The sequence below is a fragment of the Lycorma delicatula genome, chromosome 3, assembly GCF_047948215.1.
Source record: "Lycorma delicatula isolate Av1 chromosome 3, ASM4794821v1, whole genome shotgun sequence".
NCBI lineage: Eukaryota > Metazoa > Arthropoda > Insecta > Hemiptera > Fulgoridae > Lycorma > Lycorma delicatula.
This window is the reverse complement of record NC_134457.1, coordinates 147,867,601-147,889,185: the sequence shown is the minus strand read 5'-3', so window position 1 is coordinate 147,889,185 and position 21,585 is coordinate 147,867,601. Positions and strand designations below refer to the sequence as shown.

Below are 21,585 nucleotides of genomic sequence, written 5' to 3'. Positions count from 1 at the left end.
AACCTTTTAAAACCAAGTACTTTATTACTGCCCAAACTTCAATTTTATACCTTTTTTTTTTGGAAAATGTCAAAACATATTTGCTTTACTTATCTGAAGCGTTTTCAGTACACCATCATACTTGAAAAATATCATAGCATTTAGTCATACTTGCCATCTCTTGTGTGAGGCTGAAAACTTTCCAAACATTCATGGTATGTGTGCTCTTTTGTTTTGTTTGCTGTAGATTGATGTTATAGTATCATACTTCCAATATTTCATATGTAAGACTGATTTTATGGTTCTGTATTTAATTTCTATTGAAATGGAATAACTTCTTCCTGCATTCTGTTAGTAAATAGTTCCAGTAGATTTTCTGTCATGATATGAATTATTCATATCATGGCAGTTAATAATTTTTTTTAATACCAGTTAATCGTGATATACATTTCTTTTGATAATTACTTAACTTGCTAAATATTCTATTTTCTTTTAAGAATATTAATATGATTTTAAATACTGATTAATTTTTTTTACATTAAAAAACAAGGAGGATTATTTATTCTACACAGAATAAAAGCGGATAAAAACTTTTTAGTTATATAATTTTTTTTTAATATTAAAAAGATTATATATAATATTATCATACTTTTATTTCTTTTTTGACTGAAATTGGAATTAAATATATTTATATACCAAAATATATCCTTCAGGTTTCTCCTTTCTCTCATGTCATCTTAAAACATCCTTTTTGTATGTATGTATGTACGTATGCATGTTTACAACTGCCTTATTTGTATATGTATGTAGATGTTATATGTCACTTAATGTACATATAAATATAAATATCTATAACTTTGAAAAAGTATTTTGTTAGGTTAGTTTTAAATATCAAAATATCATAGTATAATAGATCAAATTATTGATGATCATTAATAGGGCCAGTATGCTGTTGGTGTAGTGGTTAGCATGCTGGCTTATCATTCAACTGTCTCGGGTTCTAGATCTAACAAGAAATTTTTGTTCTTATCCATTATTTCATTATAAAAAAGAATTTATGGTTTGATTTTGATCAGTTGTATGCCTGTTATAGTTAATAAATTAGTTACAGTACAACTAAAGGAAGTATTAAATATAAATCTAATTGACAAAATAAACTAAGTAAATAAAGTTTGATAGAAATTTGGTGCACTATAATGTATTTTTTTATATAGCCTATATTCTGTGTGCATATGTGTGTGCAGTTGTGCAAATATGTTATTTATACTTCAAATATGTTTAGAAAAAACAACTAACAATAAACCTTTCATTTGCATATATAAAATCCATCGGGAGACATTCTTATAATGCTCTTTTAAGTGCATTAACTGAATTTTATATGTTTTCAATGAAGAAATTTAGAAAACCTTCTGTTCACATTAATTTTTCAAAATTTAACTTTAATACCTAATAATTAACCAACATATTATTGTTAATGATGTTTTAGCAAAAATTATCTGCTTTTCTTAACCTACTATAAGAATTCTGCAGGAGTTCATGAATCTAAAATACAGTATTCAGAAAATTGTTTTATTTAGGTTAATAGAAACTTTATTTTTAACATAAAATTTCCAGATGCATGTCCAAAAGTTTAAATATTGTATTTCACTATATAACCTTTGCTATATAATAGCATATGGTATGTAGGTTATATGTCAACCTGTTTGTTCTTTTTGATCAGTTATGATGATACGACAGGGTAAGTGAGAAAAAAGTCAGTATACACTTAATAATGTTAAATATTACTTTATTCGTCTAGTGTATAATGTCGTATAGTATGTGTGTAGTATAGTATCATGGATGACAAGCCGTTGCATTCTTTATTGAGACTATTATTGCAGAAATTTATTGTAATTGGATCATTAGTTTTGTTGGCCACAAAAAGGAATGAAATTTTCTATGACTTTTGTAATTGGATTTATTCACAGCCTATGTACCTGTGCAGAATTTCTTCGAAAAGTTTATATTGCAGTATATACACTGTGTTCTTATTACTTTTATTTTAACATAAATGTAGGAATTTATTGATTTATTTTTGTACGGGCAAAATGTTATATTATCTGATGCTATTTTATTTTACTTATATTTTAACTGTGTTTTCATTTATTTATCTTAAATTATTTAAAAAAATTAATTGTTTTTGTTATTCTAAGTATATTTATATATATTTTATCCCACAGCAATATATAAATCTTATTAATTCACCTTAAGAAAGTACATTTACTCTGATTCATAGCACTTTATCAGTAAATAAGATTTTGTCAGTTATAATAATGCTACAGATAGTAATACTATGGTGTTTAAAAGAAGATTGTTGTAAAATAATTACCTTTTTTCCTATCTATCACTCTTATTTTTTATTGTTCAGAATAATTATTATTATACCATAAAAATGAATGTATAACATGTAATATGTAGTATTTGGTTATTATTTATGTGTTAACAATAATTTGCTTTTTTAATATAGCAGATCTTGTATATGTGTGATTATGTACTTGTATGTTGATTAAACATATGAATCTATTAACTTCAATAAGGATTTTTTTGAAAAGTTGCTTTTCATTACATGCAATAAATTTTGATGGTGTCTTCTTAATTGCATTTCACCATTATTCTTTTCTGACTTTGTTTTACAAATAATATTGTAAATTGATTTCAATTATAACCTCTATAATTTACTTTTGTGTAACTGAAGGGTTTATAAATTGAATGTAGCAAATAAGTTAGAAAACAAAAATTTTTGTTATAATTTTGTGATCCAGAATAATTAACTTATTTAAAAGGGTCCATCTTAAAAATATTTTATAATAATTAAAAAAAAAAATAAATATATTTTTTGAGTTTATTTTAACGGTTTCATACCTTGTACTGTTTTAAATGATTTCTTTTTTCATTTTAAATTAATAAGAGATAGACAAAAAAAAATGTTTAATGTTTCTCTAAGTGTGATACTATTTCTTGAATTGCTTTTTTGCATACATTGCAGATCTCTAAACAAAATTTTTCTATCACCCTTAGTTTAAAATAAATTACACTTCAAAAAAAATTAAGAGAAAATGTAGTTAAAATCTGTAAAATTTCTAATTTTGCATGGCGCCATACCTGTGATAGAATGATTTTGCTGATGCTTTTCTTTTATAAATAGCCTCAGGCACATTCTGAATTAATGTCCGACAGTAATCATCTAGCATGTTAGTATTCCATTTCTCTTTATAGCAGCTTTCCATCACCGAAATGTCTTGTCGTGTTTGTCACTTATGTCTCCGAGGTTGTCCAAGAAAAAATCCAGATGTGAGTGGAGGAAATGTATTTTCAAAAACATATTACATGCTATAGTTCTGTATGAAGTAAGAAGTTGATTAACAATATCATGGTAATTGTCGAATTTTTGTTTGCCAAGAAAAGTTTTGCAAACATCTTTAAATGAAGTGCAAGCTGCACCTTCCACGTTATATGACATTGAGTTAAATATATCATCTTAAAAAGAGAGTTGGTCAAACTCTCTTATTTGAGGACCAACAAATATTCTTTCTTTAATTTTTCCTTCACTTACATTCTGATTTTTCTGCCTGATGTACAAAGCTCCCGGACTATCCTTCATTGCTTTTACAAAATTTTTCATTAGTCCTAGCTTGATATGGAGAGGGGGTAAAAATATTTTTTTGGGTATAATATTTTTCCCATTTGTTGTTAAGTTGTCTCATTTCTCCCTCTCTTTGGTAACATAATGTTTATCCCTAGCTCAGCTGTCCCATTCGCAGAGAAAATGTACTTAGTATAGCCTAACTGTATGCCTAAAAGAATAGCTATAACTTTCAAATTACCACATATGATCCAGCAGTTTTTTATAATTTATTTTTTCACGTCTCATCTCATCATATGTCTCTTTCAAATTAATACCATAAGCGACTGGTATCGAAGGATATTTGTTACCGTTGTGTAGTAGAACCACTTTTAAACTATACTTGGATGAATCTATGAAAAGGCACCAGTCCTTAGGTTTATGAACTTGTCCTAAGTGCAACATAGGCTCATCAATATTTGTGCAGTAAATCAAATTATTTTCATCAATAAAGTACTGAGAAAGTTCTTTTTGTCGACTTTGAAAGCCTGAAATATTTGTATTTTTTTGAAGGAAATTCCAACCTTGCGGTCTTGATCCTAACAGTTCAGCTTGATTTTTTGGTAAATTTAAATCCCTAACAAAGTCATTTAATTCACCTTATGATATAAGATGTGGCTTATTGAAAGATAATTCAAAATCAAAATCATTGTTGTTTTCTTCAGTACTGCCTGATTCTTCATCACTGCTTTCGAAACATACATTCACAGGTAGCTCTGGAACTGGAATAATTTCACTGTGAGGTACAGGCCTGATTGCAGATTGCAATGAAGAATATTTTACAGTGTTAAGATTTTTTAGAAATTCCAGACACACTTGTTAAACAAAAGTAACAATCAATTACATGATTCTTTTGGTTCACGTCAAACCATAGGTACACCAAATGGTGAAGCCTTCCGTGTACCTTTCAGCCATCCTCTTAAATACACAGAAAAATTAGTGCATACTATATGAGGAGCCCATGTCTTATCCTGATCACCAATTTTACCCTGAAAGTACAAATGATATGGTTTTTTAATTAAAGGTGTACTGTTTTTTCTATTTGATTTTATGGTAAACTCACCACATACATAACAAAAGGCATCCTCATCATTTACACAATTTCGAGGCATTATGACACTGCATTGTTAACAAACTGAAGACAACAATAAGACTGAACAAAATTAATTCATTCCTACATCCAGTGCTTAATACAAATAACACAGCTGTGTTTTCAGCTACATGTTTTGATGTCCACAAACATGATTAATCTTGTCCATGAAGGCTCACTCTTCAGTATTAGATATGATATCATAATATGTGACTATGATATGACTTAATTCTTTGTCTAGTATTGTTTATTTGTAACTTACAAATTATGTTAACAAAGTCAAACAATAAAAAATGAGCTGACAAAATACAATACAGGAGCTTAAAATGCTTACTATATGTTGAAAAATGAAAAAATCCTTTAATTAAAATTAAAAATTTTTTTAAAATGGTGGGTGATATAAAGAATTTGAGTTAATATTCATTTTCAGCATCAAAGAACATATCAAAATCATGTATCACTTGTTAAGAAACACAAATTATGTTTATCAGTGTAATTAATGACTTTTCAGTGCTACAACAATTTTGTTGTTTTTTTCTCAAGGTAGCCCTAAAAGGTAACTGATTTCTGTGGTGGTGCGGTAGTGCCTCAACCTTTCTCTGGAGGTCCCAGGTTTGAATCCCAGACAGGCATAGCATTTTTCATTTGCTATAAAATTACATTTCCATGGACAAGCCCAGGCTTATGTGTGGAATTAATTCATTAGGAAAAGAGTTTGTTTGACAATGATTTATATAAAAAATATTTATTCAAAATATTTTACCAGTTTTATATTGTCTAGTATTGAAACTGCAGAAAAGTGTTACCATTTCTATATATATATATATATATAGAACCATCTACATCTTATAAGTAAAAGGTTAAAAGACCTTCTAGTCTAAGTTCCACAACTTGAAAATGAAAATTAAGACATCTATACATTGAGTGAAAAATTATTGAGGTTATAATGTGGAATATTTTATGACATACTCTTTTTCTGTTTACAGTTTCTTTATTTCTTGGTGTGAAATAATGTATTTAAAATAAATTTTATTTGAAAGGTAAATTCTTTATAATATGACATATACTCTTGGTTTGAAAATTTATTATTATAGATGTTTTCTCTAGTTATTATTTTTCAGTTTTTATGTAGTCACATCAGAATTTGTTATATTTAATCATCATATGCAAATGAGTTCTTGAGAAAGAAATATTAATAGAAAAGATGTTTCCTATTAATAACATGGTGTTGAACTACATTTTTTTGGTCACACAAATTCAGTTTAACTTTTCTAGCTTCTCATGGATGTAAGTCATTAATAAATAAATATTTCTACTGTCTGGAAATAATGTTTATGTGACCATTTTTTCTCCATTGAAAGAAATGTATCTATTTGTTATTTTACACTATTTATCTCAGACTATCATACACCTTTGATCTACGTAAAGCATCAGAAGTGTAAGGAGAGGAGTTGCATTTTGTTGCCAGTCCTTATGTTGAACAGAGAGAAAGTATCATTTAAAAGGATGAATATTACTTATATTTTTAGACTTGTGATATTGATTTACAATAGTATCTTCATCTCAGTGAGTAAGGTAATGGAAAACCATTCATTCTTCACTTTCTCATTAAAAATGATACGTCATGATTCTTACTGTTTTCAAAAGCAGTCGGTATCTTAGAGCACCTAGAATTTATGTAGCTGTGGCACCTAACATACATAACGATATAAATTTAATGTAGAAATGGGAACACAGGACAGGGAAAAACTATTCAAATACTTAAGTTTTTAATAAAAAATTGAAGCATATTTCTGCTTAATCATGAAGCTACTGAAATAGGAATTATAATATACTTTATAGGTTCTCAATAGAATCGGGCAACAGATTAGTTTCTTAAATGATTTTGCTACCCATTAAATAGATTGATATCACATGTATTTAGACATAGATTTTTGTGAAATATTATAAGAAAGTACTCAGAAATACTTCCGAATTTTCTAAAAACAACTAGTGATTTTGAAGTTCACTAATTGTTTTACTGAAAATATTATTACACAGCAACTTTTTCTGGGTATACTTTTTATTGTCAACTTTTGCATAACTATTTACATTACAAATTACAAGAATTATGAATTGGTTTTTGCTTTTAGTGGTCATTGTATTGTTAGAGGTCTGGATCTATCCGTATTAAGAGCTTGCCAGTTTGTAAAGTGTAATTCATAATCATTTTCAAATAAATAATTTACTATAAAAATTAATTTATTCATTAAAATACTTTTAGTTAGTCAAAATTATGGACAGACAAATTTAGTTTTAGAGGCATATAGAAAAAAAATTACATTGTGTTCTTTAGAGAACCATTATAATATTAATCTAAGCCAGATAATGGACTGATAATTTTAACTAATGAATAGTTTGGATTACTGATACCCTAATTTTATGGTACAATTTTGTATTTTGTGTGGGTTTACTGTAATGTCTACAGAACTTCATGATGTATTATTTATTTATTTTTTAGTCCAAAGTTCAGATTTCTGTCGTCATACTGCACTATTAAATTGATAGTATGGTAACCATTACATACAAATTGATTAATTTTACATATATATGTATATATTAAAAAATTCTAAAATTGCTTAATAAATAACCAAAAATTTACTTACAAAATAATTATATATTTTTTTTTGTCTTCCGTCATTTGACTGGTTTGATGCGCTCTCCAAGATTCATTATATAGTGCTAGTCATTTCATTTCAATTTACCCCCTACATCCTACATCCCTAACAATTTGTTTTACATATTCCAAACGTTGCCTGCCTGCACAATTTTTTCCTTCTGTCTGTCCCTCAAATATTAAAGTGACTATTCCAGGATGCCTTAATATGTGGCCTATAAGTCTGTCTCCTCTTTTAACTATATTTTTCTAAATGCTTCTTTCTTCATCTGTTTGACACCTCTTCATTTGTCACTTTATCCATCCATCTGATTTTTAACATTCTCCTATAGCATCATGTTTCAAAAGCTTCTAATCGTTTCTTCTCAGGTACTCTGATCATTCAAGTTTCACTTCCATATAAAACTACACTCCAAACATATACTTTCAAAAATCTTTTCCTGAAATTTAAAATAATTTTTGATGTAAACAAATTATATTTCTAACTGAAGGCTCATTTTGCCTGTGCTATTCAGCATTTTTTTATCGCTCCTGCTTCATTTATCTTTAGTAATTCTATTTCCCAAATAACAAAATTCTTCTACCTCCATAATCTTTTCTCTTCCTATTTTTACATTCAGTGGTCCATCTTCATTATTTCTACTACATTTCATTACTTTTGTTTTGTTCTTGTTTATTTTCATGCAGTAGTTCTTGCATAGAACTTCATCATGCGTTCATTGTTCCTTCTAAATCCTTTTTACTCTTAGTTAGAATTACTATATCATCAGCAAATCATAGCATCTTTATCTTTTCATCTTTTACTGTTACTCTGAATCTAAATTGTTCTTTAACATCATTAACTGCTAGTTCTATGTAAAGATTAAAACGTAACAGGGATAGGGAACATCCTTGTCAGACTCCCTTACTTACAGCTTCCTTCTTATGTTCAATATTACTGTTGCTGTTTGGTTCCTGTAAATGTTAGCAATTGTTCTTCTATCTCTGTATTTGAACCCTAATTTTTTTAAAATGCTGAACATTTTATTCCAGTCTACGTTATCAAATGCCTCTTCTAGATCTATAAATGCCAATTATGTTGGTGTGTTTTTCTTTAATCTTCCTTCTACTATTAATCTGAATTATAAAATTGCTTCCCTTGTCCCTATACTTTTTCTCAAACGAAATTGGTCTTCCCCTAACACTACTTCCACTCTCCTCTCAATTCTTTTGTACAGAATTCTAGTTAAGATTTTTTATGCATGGCTAGTTAAGCTAATTGTTCTATATTCTTCACATTTATTTGCTCCTGCTTTCTTTGGTATCATGACTATAACACTCTTTTTGAAGTCTGATAGAACTTCCCCTTTTTCATAAATATTACCCACCAGTTTGTATAATCTATCAATCGCTTCTTCACCTGCACTACGCAGTAATTCTACAGGTATTCCATCTATTTCAGGAGCCTTTCTGCCATTTAAATATTTTAATGCTCTCTTAAATTCAGATCTCAGTATTGTTTCTCCCATTTCATCCTCCTCAACTTCCTCTTCTTCCTCTATAACACCATTTTCTAATTCATTTCCTCTGTATAACTCTTTAATATATTCCACCCATCTATCGACTTTACCTTTCGTATTATATATTGGTGTACCATCTTTGTTTAACACATTATTAGATTTTAATTTATGTACCCCAAAATTTTCCTTAACTTTCCTGTATGCTCCATCTATTTTACTAATGTTCATTTCTCTTTCCACTTCTAAATACTTTTCTTTAATTCACTCTTCTTTCGCTAGTTTGCACTTCCTGTTTGTAGTATTTCTCAATTGTCGATAGTTCCTTTTACTTTCTTCATCATAAGCATTCTTATATTTTTGAAGTTCATCTGTCAGCTGCAATATATCGTCTGAAACCCAAGGTTTTCTACCAGTTCTCTATGTTCTGCCTAAGTTCGCTTCTGCTGATTTAAGAATTTCCTTTTTATCATTCTCCCATTCTTCTTCTACATTTTCTACCATCGTTTTTACTCAGACCTCTTGCGATGTCCTCCTCAAAAATCTTCTTTACCTCCTCTTCATCAAGCTTCTCTAAATTCCACCAATTCATCTGACACCTTTTCTTCAGGTTTTTAAACCCCAATCTACATTTCATTATCACTAAATTATGGTTGCTATCAATGTCTGCACCATGGTAAGTTTTGCAGTCGACGAGTTGATTTCTAAATCTTTGCTTAACCATGATATAATCTATCTGATACCTTCCAGTATCACCTGGCTTTTTCCATGTGTATATTCTTCTATTATGATTTTTAAACTGGGTGTTGGCAATTACTAAATTATACTTCGTGCAAAACTCTACAAGTCCGTCCCCTCTTTCATTACTTTTCCCAGCTCGTATTCACCCACTATATTTCCTTCCTTGCCTTTTTCAATGTTTGCATTTCAGTCTCCAACTATTATTAAATTTTTATCTCCTTTTATGTGTTTAATTGCTTTGTCAGTTTCTTCATATACTTACTCTTCCTCATCATGATCTTGGGCGCTTGTAGGCATATAGACGTTAACAATCGTTGTTGGTTTAGGTTTTGATTTTATCCTTATTACAATGATTCTATTGCTATGCATTTTGAAATATTCTACTGTCTTCCCTATCTTCTTGTTCATTATGAAACCTACTCCTGTCTGTCCATTGTTTGAAGCTGAGTTAATTGTTCTAAAATCACCTGACCAAAAGTTGTTTTCCTCTTTCCACTGAACCTTGCTAATTCCTGCTACATCTATATTTATTCTATCCATTTCCCTCTTTAAATTTTCCAACCTACCAACTTTTTTGAGTCTAATAACATTTCATGCTCCGACTCGCAGAATATTATTTTTTAATTTTCTGGTGACCCCCTTCCTTAGTAGTCTGCACTCAGAGATCCGAACGGGGGACTAGTTTACCTCCGGAATATTTTACCAAGGAAGGCGCCTCATCATTTTTATATAAAAATGCAGAGAGCTACATTTTCTTGGAAAAAAAGCATTTGTAGTTTTCATTGCTTTCTGCTGCGCAGTACTCAGAGGATTGAGTGATGTTGATATGGCCGTTTAAGTCGTCCTGACCTATGTCCTTAACAACTACTGAAAGAGCTACTGCCCTCTTTCAGGAATGATTCCTTAGTCTGGCTCTCAACAGATACCTCTTTGATATGGTTGCACCTTCGGTCCAACTATTCTGTATCACTGAGCACTCATGCCTCCTCACCAACGGCAAGGTCTCATGATTCATAGAGGGAGAATAATTGTATATAATTAGATTACAGACAAACAACTGCATTTGTTACATAGAAGTCTTTTATGTAATTTAGTAGCATCAAAAAAAAAATATATATATATTTTTAATCTTGTTGTACATTTACTGATAAAACACAAGCATTCTAAAAAATAAAAATAATATATGCTCTTTTAAGCTATGCGATCCCTTTCAATGAGGTATTCACATCCTATCCATTTGCATAATATTCCTTTGAAAAAAGAAAGACACATTGATAGAAATTATGTGAAATAAGTTGTATAGTATAAAATGTAAATAATAACATGGTAATAAAATCAGCCTTTCCATAATAGGATAGTATTGCATTGATTAGTTGTACAAGTGTGGTCATGATTAAATTTTTTAATTGTGTTTTTTTATAATTAAGAATTATCTGTCTATTGCTTATTATTGACTAATTTTTTAATATTAACTTTTATTTGTATTTTGCAGTTGTATTTTAATGTATTTTATCAATCAAAAGTGTTTTGTAAATTTACAAGTTAATAATTATAATTTATATGTTATTAATTCACAGAATATGTCAAATTTGCAGGATCATATTGAACCAGAGGATGTGCCAATTTTTCCTAAGTATTTAGATATTCTTAATGCTATGTAATTTTTGTCTTTACATATCTTTCAACCAGTTGATTGAGCAAGCCTCTGCATCATTTCTGGTTAGCTGTTATTACAGTTCTATAACATTTTAAAACCCACATACACATCCGGTTAAATTAAATTTATAATAATAACTTTGAATGATGGTGTTACTGTTATATTTAATGATTGGAATTAAGTTTAGACTCTTCAGCCTGAAACTGGACAAGGCTGACTACCAAACAGTAACTGATCTAAAAACCTGTTTCCAGTAAACTGCCAATATGTATTCAAACTATAGGAGAAGCATCTTTCAGTTGTTCATATGATATTCTGGGCATATCCAGCATTGTTGTGCAAATATGATAGTTTAAGACCCATATTTAGCTGCATACCTGCATTCTTTGTTTGTGTAGCAAGTGCTTGTTACACCTCTGAATCACTAAGCCAGAATGTGCTATTGATTAAAATCTAATTACAGAAGGGAGGCCAGGATCCACTATTGAAAAACCATTAGCATTAAAATTTATTTTACTGAACTCTGTAACACCTGTACAGAAATGCAAGTGCTAAATCTGTTGTGTCAGCTCACTGTTCATCTCTATTGTTACTTATATGTCATATATTGACCATGTTGTAGAGACAGGTGAGAGGATGGAGTTGATGAAAATCAGAATGCTAAAAATAATTGGAAATATAAGAAGGGCAAGATATTTTCATCATTCAGTTTTACTACTCTCCATTCCTTTAGGCTCTTTCCTCATCATATTGACGTGAAAAAGATAAAATAATGAGAAAAAGCATTCCCTTAAAAATGCAGCTGTAGTTTTCTGACTTCAACTGTGCAATAATTAAAGCCTAAATTATGTTAACCTCACATTTATTGTTCATTCTTTATCGGTGCCAATTAGTTGATCCCTCAGCAACTGCTGAAAGTTTGCTTTCTTTTTCAAGAATCATTCATTTATTTAACCTCTACACAGGTATCAAGCTAATAAAATAGCAATTTTCTACTTGCTTCTCAAGAGCTTGTAACTTTTATGTGAGGAGTATGTCAGCTTATTTACAGATGTCATTGTTCTCCTGTGGCACATCCCAGGGGTCCATGTGTGTCCCTGTCACTCTTTAGATATTGCCACTGCCTCTCTCTGACTGTTTGAATTTCTCTTACTCAGAGAAAATTATCATACTAGCAATCTTTATCGTATCTGCAACCTGAAGACTGCTCATAGTTAAACACCCAATCTACAGGACAGGAAAGAACAAGATAAAAAAGATCAAACAAAAGCAATGAAAAAAGATCAAACAACATCAATGAAAAGTTTATTAAGACTTTCCCAAATGAACACTCTTATTTATTATTACCATTCTCTTGGTTGTTAATTCACTTTCAACAAAGTTATTATCTCTAACTTCTACTTAACAGACTATTACACATTACATTTTTGTATAATATATTTGAGTATTATTGTTTGATTTAATGTAATTGCTTTTTCTAGATTTTGTTTGTATTTATAGTGTATCTGAGTATATATATATATATATATATATATATATATATATATATACATATATATATATGTATGATTATTAATATATGTTATTATAAATAACTGAATAATGGCAATAATGTCATTATTGCATTTTAAGGTTACATAAGTCTTTAAGGGATTATTTTTTGTTTTAAAGTTCCCTTTGGTCACGTGACCATTATTTGGTGGTTGATCAAATAGGTACTCTCATATATTATGTTAATCAAAATTTATAATCTTATATGACATTGGTCCCTTCCTTTTCAAAATCTGTTACAATTAAAAATATACACATTTTTATAATTTAAAAATAAAAAATATTTTAAATCTGCAGGTGATGCAAATGAGTTTATTATTTTAATAAATCTCTGTTGGGGTCCTACATAGGCAAAGTTAATATAATCTTTATCTCATGTTTTGGCGGTTTTAAGGCTTTTTTCCAATTATTAAAACGTTAGTTTTTACTCTATTTTGGGGTCTTGCACTTGATTTACAAAATTGATATTCATATATTTTGTGCTTTTTAGTAAACCATACATTAGTGCGTTTGAAGCAACTCAACAGCTTACACCATTATTGCATAATGATTATTATAAAATTTTTATTTTGGTGGCCATTTTGAGGTGAATTCTTTTTTCCATTTTACCTCTGACTTCTTTTTGTCATTTTACCTCTAGTCAGAGGTAGTAGGTAATACAGGTCTATTTTGATGGATACTTTTGTAATTTAACCACAAAAAATTAGATGGCTGAAGCTACATCATTATTTAATCTTATTAAAGGCGTGATCTTAAATTACTGAATACTAGTTATTATTATTATTCTTTTAGATTAATACTAATATCAATATTATATTATAAAAATATTGCGTTGATTATATAATAAATAAATTTGTAGCTTATTATTAACAGTGGAATTTGGGCTGAGTTATTTGGTTGTAATATAAATTATACTAAAACTATAATCACAGGGGCTTAAAATATTATTTTCTGTGGAAGATCACTTTATAAATTAAGTCAGTGATAAATTTGAACTGTGATCTTTATAACTTTGAAGTGGTTATAAAAAGCTAAAAAGTTTTCTTTAGATTAAGAATGTGTAAATTCTATTTGACCTTTGATATAAATTTTTATAATTATCCAAAACAGAAAAAATGTTCAAAATGCCAAAAATCATTATTTAATCATTAACTATTTTTAAATTAATTATGTTTTGTTGTTTCCATGTATTTTAAATTTTATTACCACTGTCCATAAAAACTATCTGTTGTTTTTTTTCTTTATTTTTAAAATGTTTCTGATCTTTTTTTAAAATCTACTGAAATGCGATTTTTCTACCTAACCTAGTGCTACCGTAACATCATGTTTATTCTTCGTGAAAAGAAAGGAATGATAAAGTTTTTTTATATATTGAACACAATATTGGTTGATATTGTTAAAGAGTCAGCAGACTAGTTACAACTTTCAAATAAAGATAATATATTAAGCTATAAATATATTTTATGATATTAAAATAGTGTTTCAGGTGTAAAGGATGTGTGAAGTGATCAATGTTAATATGTTCGATCAATGTTGAGCTTAATGTTTATGTATATATTAATAATAAATATTTTATATATAATAATAATAATAATAATAAAATGTTAATACTTATCAGTCAGAGCTTGCTTCACTTGTCCAACCATCTAGACACCCTATAGATCCCCAACACATTCATTATCCTTATGGTTGTGAAAATGTTAAATTCTTTACTGATATTCAGAAAAAAAGATTAATCCCTTATCTTTATTATATTTTTGTTGCCATAATGACACAAATATAATAATGAAGTAAATGGATTATCTTGTTTTCTTTAATGAATATTTTTAATTCACAGCTTCATCCCCCAGAGGGCTAGGGACTAGATCTATGACTTAAAACATTCTGTGGGATAACACAAATATATCCTAAAAATTTGAAAGCAATCAGTCTTTTGATTCTCACATGATGCTGTTGCAGATAAACAAACAAACAGACAAACTTTCACATTTATATAAAAGATTCACTCACAGTACTATTACCTTACTATTTTGTCTTTTGTAATTTAGTATTTTTTTTTCAAGTATTTTTCAAGTCTGTATATTTTCTTCTTCATCGTTCTTTTTTTTGGCATTATGTCCCCTTTCATCATTAATTTTTCTTCTTCTTTCCATGCAATTTTTTCAATTTTTTTTCATTATGCCTTCTAAGTAGAGATTGAATCTAGGATGATCATCAAATGTCATTAAACATAGCTGGGTTTTACGAGAGCAAGAAACCGAAGAGGAAAGAGATCAGCACCTGGAGGTTGAATGAGCGTATAAATATGAAAGTTTCTCGCAACCATGATAACAAATGAGTCAGGGGGGGTGAGAGCCCAGTGGCTAGACATTTGGCAAGTGAAGTGAGCCCTGTCTGGTAGTGTATGTATATATATATATATATATATATATATATATATATATATATATATATATATATAATTAATGTAATATGTGTAATGTAATTTACTTTCACTGCTTTCTATTAAGTAGATTTATTTTTGTTACTATTTTTTTCTTTTTCAATAAACTTACTGATTTATTTTATCTTGCAGCCAATCAGTGCTGCAATCAATATGTCAACAATACATGGTTTGTGAGTTGACAGTTAATGGAACTTGGAAAAATAGACAGTCGCGTAAAGTAATTTTGTACATGAATAATATCAATAAATTCTGCCATTAAATTTATGTTAACTTATGTTATCATTAGTGAGTTTTTATATTTAAAAAACTACATAAAACTGTTTTTAGGCTTATAATTTTAATAATGATAGAATAGAGAGTGCAGTTTTAAAACTCAGTTGGTTGGCTTCTGAATAGGGTTCTAAAACTTTTGACTTAATATTAACACCATTTTTATCTTGCATGGTTTTGTTTGTTTCCTGTTCTTTGTTGCTTATAATATATTTCTTAAATGTATTATAAAATGTTTATTTGTGTGTATTAACTAAGTTTTAATGATTTTCAATGTGTTTATTTATTTAAATATTTTTTCCATACAAATGTTGTGTAAATTGTGGATATTCATTTTTGTGTATTTTGGTTCATAAATTGGTTGGTTATTTTTTAATGTTGGTTATTTTCAGCTATTTCTATATTTTATTTGATTCATTCTTGGAGTATAAATTTAATATGTTCCTTAAAAGTTTTGTGATTTATTGATTTCTGGAACTATTTATGTTGTGTGTGTGTGTGTGTGTGTGTGTGTGTGTGTGTGTGTGTGTGTGTGTGTGTTAAAAATATTAATTACAGTATAATATTTGTTTAATTTATAGCTATTTTAAAATATTTAATTATAAAAGCCAAAATAATATTTTATTATGTCAACATTAATTTTTCATTGTAATCTTAAGATTGTCAGTACTAATTTAATAGTAATAAACAGAAAGTAAAATAATTGTCTGTAAAATTTTGGAATAATTCCTCTTGAAAGAAAAGATCACACTTGCTAGCAGCTTGTTATAAATTCATCCAATTACAGTACATCTAACTGGATGAGAAACCTTATGTTGCTGGTCTAAGCAGCAAGTACTGAAGTAGAAATGCAATCCTAATGAATGTGAATGAGTGAGAAAGAGAAAGAGAGAGTTATTAGGTTTTGTGATTGTGTAAGTAATATTAATTTTATTTATTGTCTTAATGACCCATAAATCTTTAAAACCTATAAACGATATAAAAATAGCTTCAGTGAATTCTCTCTTAACTTTATTCGATTTATATTCCTTCACCTTCAGATTTGTCTTTTACAATCTCAATCGGTGAGATGTCACCGATTGATGTATACACCACACACAGCATAAACTGATGTTATTGAAAGAAAAATAACATTATTATATCTTGTGTTACTCAAAAAATATTCAAATTTATGTGATTGCTTGATAACTCTTCATGATATTATTTGTAAACAGATTATAAGAAATTATGATTAATTATTATAAAATTAAACTATAAAACATTCAATTTCATTTCTGAAGTGATTAAGATGAGTTGAAAAATTTTTAAATGCATCCTTAGGTTCTCAACAAAAAGCATTATATACTTTTCAATGAGAAAATGATTGGACAACTTTAAATTACAAGAAGAGACAAACTGAACATTAAGTTGAAACTAAACAGGTAGAAAATCCTAAACATCATATCCTAATTACTGATGGATAAATGTAGAAATTACAGAAGTGACTCTAACAAGAAGTGTATCAGTTTTTGAGAAATAAATTATATAGATATTGCAAAGTAACAAAATAATACTTACTGCTTGAAGAAGATATAAGATGAGTTAAAATAATTATGGAAAAGGCAATAGCATTATATTTTATTTTTTATAGAAAAATAAAATATAGGAAGACTATACAGAAGACAGATTTGGTTGACTATGGTGGAATAAGAAGTTAATTAAAATTAAGTGAGAAGGACTTAATTGTAAGATCTGAATTTTAAATTGTCAAAAAGATTGAAACAAGGCGATTGAGGTTGAAACAAGGCGATTGAGGTAGGCAAAATTACATCAGAATCACTATGCTGCTTGGATTAATAAGTGTTGAGTAAGTTATAGAATAAAAAAGTTGGAATGTAAGATGATAACTGGAGAAGTGCCCTTGGATTACAATAAAAATATGATAACTAAAATCCCCCCAAAAAAACTGAAGTTAATTCATTTTCAGTTTGGCGTCCCATGGATCCAGAGTAACAGCTAGTATAATTTGTCAGATGTGCGTTGAAGATTACATAAAGAAAATTCGGTTCAGTTTCATTGTGGCATGAGTACAAAGAAGCCAACTGTCTTGGCAGAAGTACAACTGTCTTCTGATTAAACCTTCAAGGAATGGCTGAGGAAAAAACTTTTTAAATCAAATTCTTTATAAAAGAAATTTTGGAACCGTTTGATCTCCTTGCTCAACAGCTAACTCATATAACTTTTTTAATAACACCATGAGTTGAAAAATAGATAAATTTTCAGAAATTATAAAAATTAAAAAAAAATGTTAATGCTTATGTCAGGTCTCATGGAACCCTCTTTTTAAAAAAAAGCCTCCATTTCATCTACATTAATGCTAGGTACAAATGGATTTTCAGTCTTGAAAACTGTAGTTTAAAATTTGATATTTTACATATAGGCCCCTTGTTCTTCTAGGTTTAAAAGTCTATTTATTAGAGTAATTATTCACTTCAATAAGTCACCCAATTTGGTGTGATATTATTTAAGAAGGCTAAAAAAAAAGTATGGGTATCTTGATTACTCGCCTTGCCCAATGGGGTTAAAAATCAGGCAAACAGATATACATATAATCAGATAATTATGCTAAATTTCAGCTTTTTTGGCAAAGGTTTTTGAATTATGTAGCAAGAACCATTCAGAAATAATGTTGGGTATCGTTTACCCTTAAAACCGATTGATTTAATTCTTAGGAATTTTAAATAACTTAATAGGTATTTTCATTGTACTAAAGCTCAGTATGACCAGTGCAAAAGGTCAAAAATTAAAAATGGCAAAAACTATTCAAAATTTAATGCCATCATTGCCTTATTTATAGAAATTCTTTTATCTATCTTCAAGTAATTTATGTTGAGTAAGTCAGGAGGTATTAATCAAAACATAAACCAACACACATACGCAAAGTATCACAAAGTTCTCCTGGGATTTTCATAACTATTCTACACATGAAAATAATGGAAAAGGTTCATATAAACTTATATGCTTAAAATGCTTTTGAAATGTTTGCAAGTTACGGCTAGTGAAAGATTTTGCTCGGGTTTCAGTTACATCGTGAAATGAGATCGTACTGCTACTACTCATTTTTGAACATTTATTATAAACTGGTATGTATAATGCGCTTTGGTCTGGTGTACTATTTCCAAACAAAATTTGAATTTTTCTAACTTTTCTTGTTTTATTGAACTTATCTTACATCATTTTGTGAAGAACTAGATTCTCTACAAGTTTCGTTTAAAAGTTTTATGTGTTAATTTATTACTCATTTAACAACATTTTTGTACATCAAACATAAAAAACAGTTTTTGTTTTACCTCACTTGATTGGTTTTCACCCCAGATTTCTCAAAAACTACTGCCAGCATGGTTCTGTGACCTATTTTGTTCAATTTTTGAGGTCAAAAACCAAAAGAAATCACTAATTTTGCCCCTTAATTAACATCCCAAAAATTTCAGTATGACCTCATTTCACCAGGGTAGCTGAAATCTGAGAAAGGCTTTTCACTAGACCTGTAACTCGCAAACGAAGCACTTTAGAACAAATGTTTATATGAACTTTTTCCATTATTTTCGAGTAGAATAGGCTATGAAAGTCCCAGGAGATCTTCATGATTCACTCTGTATACACATATACATTTGGAAATTTCTATAACTTTTTTTTATGTTTTTTGGACTGAAGGAGTCTTGAAATGTTGACATTTGTTGAAACGTTGATACCCAGAATTTTAGCCTGTTAATATACTTTCCTTTTGTAGCTGTGCTGATGCAGCACAATAGAGTTGAAAGCCAAGGAAGTAAAAAATATACTTTTATACTTTAAATAACTGCTGCCAGTGTATTGCCAAGTAGCTTTTATTATTTTTAGTACTTCTCTTATTTTTGTTAAACAGAAAATATAGATAAAAAATAAATTGTATTATTTGCCTCCATTAGTAGTATAACAAATTAATTTGTAAAATGCTTTACTGATTTAAATTGAAATTTTTGGCAAAAAACGTCTCCTTGCTTCTTACTTTTAAATTCTATTTTCTGAACAAAATATTTGTTATTTATGTACTACATAAGAAGGCTAGGGAGAGGATCTAGAATCTGATGTACTATTACATGGTGAGAGTGGGTAATGTCTAACACCACAAAATGTTTTGCTCACATGATTTATGGATGATCTCCTTCTATTGTCAGGTAAAAAATATGCAAATTTAAACAAGCCTTTAAGTAATATGTCAATTGTTATAATTAATTATTATTATTAATCAGAGAATAAAAGCTTATTATACTTTAAAACCCATTTATATTTTAAAACAATGTATTAAATTTTTATTTTGTCGCGTTACAATAAATAAGTAAGCATTTTTCAATTATTATTTTCTAGTTTTGTATTTAAGTATAAAAAGTATTTTAAGAATATCTTTAAATTAAAACATCAAGTAATATATGTTACAAAATCAATTGAATTCAGTGAAAACTAAGTGGCTAAAAAGTTGGCTGTTTTTGTAAATGTCATCTATACTTTAAAATAATTAATATTTTATTAAGTTAAAAATAAATTTTATTACTTCTCTGCAAATTATAATATAACATTTTAATAATGTTTTATAAGCGGAACATTTGTTATTTTTTAAAAATGTTATCTTGTAGAATTCTAAATATTGAAGAGTAACCAGTACAAGTAATACTTTCTTTCTTATAAAATTTTCTCAGCATAAATGCAAACATTTTAGTCCAGAAATAGGTATGAAAACTTTTTTCTGAGTAAGTGGAAGTTTACATATACATTTAGCGATAATACAATCCCAATCATAACCACATCTGTAACTGATTGGTCAATGGTCAGAATACCACTTACAAAACCAATTACCACTTACTTACTTAACTACTTACTAGTAAGTGGCCACTTACTTAACTAGCTCTCAATTAAATTCTCACCATGGGTTTGACAATTTTTCATCATTAAAAAAAAAAATTGGGTTATTTTATTCATCACCATGAAAAAAATAAATATTGGTCTTTATAACTGGGTTGTTATTTATTGGTGAATAAATAAACAAATAGCTGTTAATATGTCAAAAGAAATTCCATAATATGTATTCATTTTAGTTTAACAAATATTAGTCTCTTTACAGCAAAATTATTATTGTTATTGTTAATCTTGTTATGTACATAATGAACTTGTTTTTCTAGAACAATCTACAAATTTTATAAATAGCAATAAACATGGTTATCTTTACAAATTTAATGTTCATGTGGTATATTGTAATACTTTGTTTGAGTAACTTACGTAATATTATACTTTGCTTGAATAACTCTTCCACGATTAAAAATCAGAATGATTGATTTAGATGCAATAACTTAAAGGTTATTGTTAGAGTAATACTTAATAATGCTATCAGTATTTCTTTTGAGAGTGTGTTCCCCTGAATATCTGATAGTAATGTTCATTACATTTTGTAGTAGTTGTTGTATATAGGATAATACTATAATTACTTTAGATATGTCAATTAAGTAAATAAAATTACTGTAGTATTCTTATAGTTACTCTTTGCTAAAATTTTAGCAATTTTAATGTGCCAATTGTCAACACAGTGGATTTCAGTTCATAATATTAAAGTTGAGGATGATTTGAAGAAGTTTGGATCTGTTCTTCAGATATCACATGCTTTTGGTTTTTCACTGAGACTAGAATGTGTTGATATTTTAATATTTTGCTGTTACTGTTGTAAACTGTGGAAGAATGGTATACATGAACTCATTCTTTTTAAATTTTTCTCATTTGAGTTTTTTATAAATAATAAAATTATTTATTGTAATTGGTTTTGTTCAATTTAAAATAACAAGAAATAAATCTGATAGTGTTGTAATAATATTCTAATTCTTTCACAAATTGTTATAGGCAAGATTTCATTAAGAGATTTGGACTAGTAACAGTTTTTGTGGCAACCAGAAGTGGTCTGACAAGGTGGCAAGACTTTCCTGCTTCGACTGATGAAAATAACAAGAGTTACATTCATAATGATGGGCCGTAAG

The 21,585-nt window shown here is 28.4% G+C and overlaps 1 protein-coding gene across 4 annotated transcripts in view; it reads left to right on the top strand.

The window, feature by feature from the left end:
* stj (voltage-dependent calcium channel subunit straightjacket) overlaps nucleotides 1-21,585 on the top strand; it is a 230,930-nt gene that overhangs the window by 179,277 nt on the left and 30,068 nt on the right. For all 4 annotated transcript variants that reach the window (XM_075360777.1, XM_075360775.1, XM_075360776.1 and 1 more), the window contains one exon: nucleotides 21,452-21,580. In XM_075360777.1, the coding sequence (XP_075216892.1) occupies nucleotides 21,452-21,580 (129 nt within the window). The remainder of the gene's footprint in view (nucleotides 1-21,451; nucleotides 21,581-21,585) is intronic.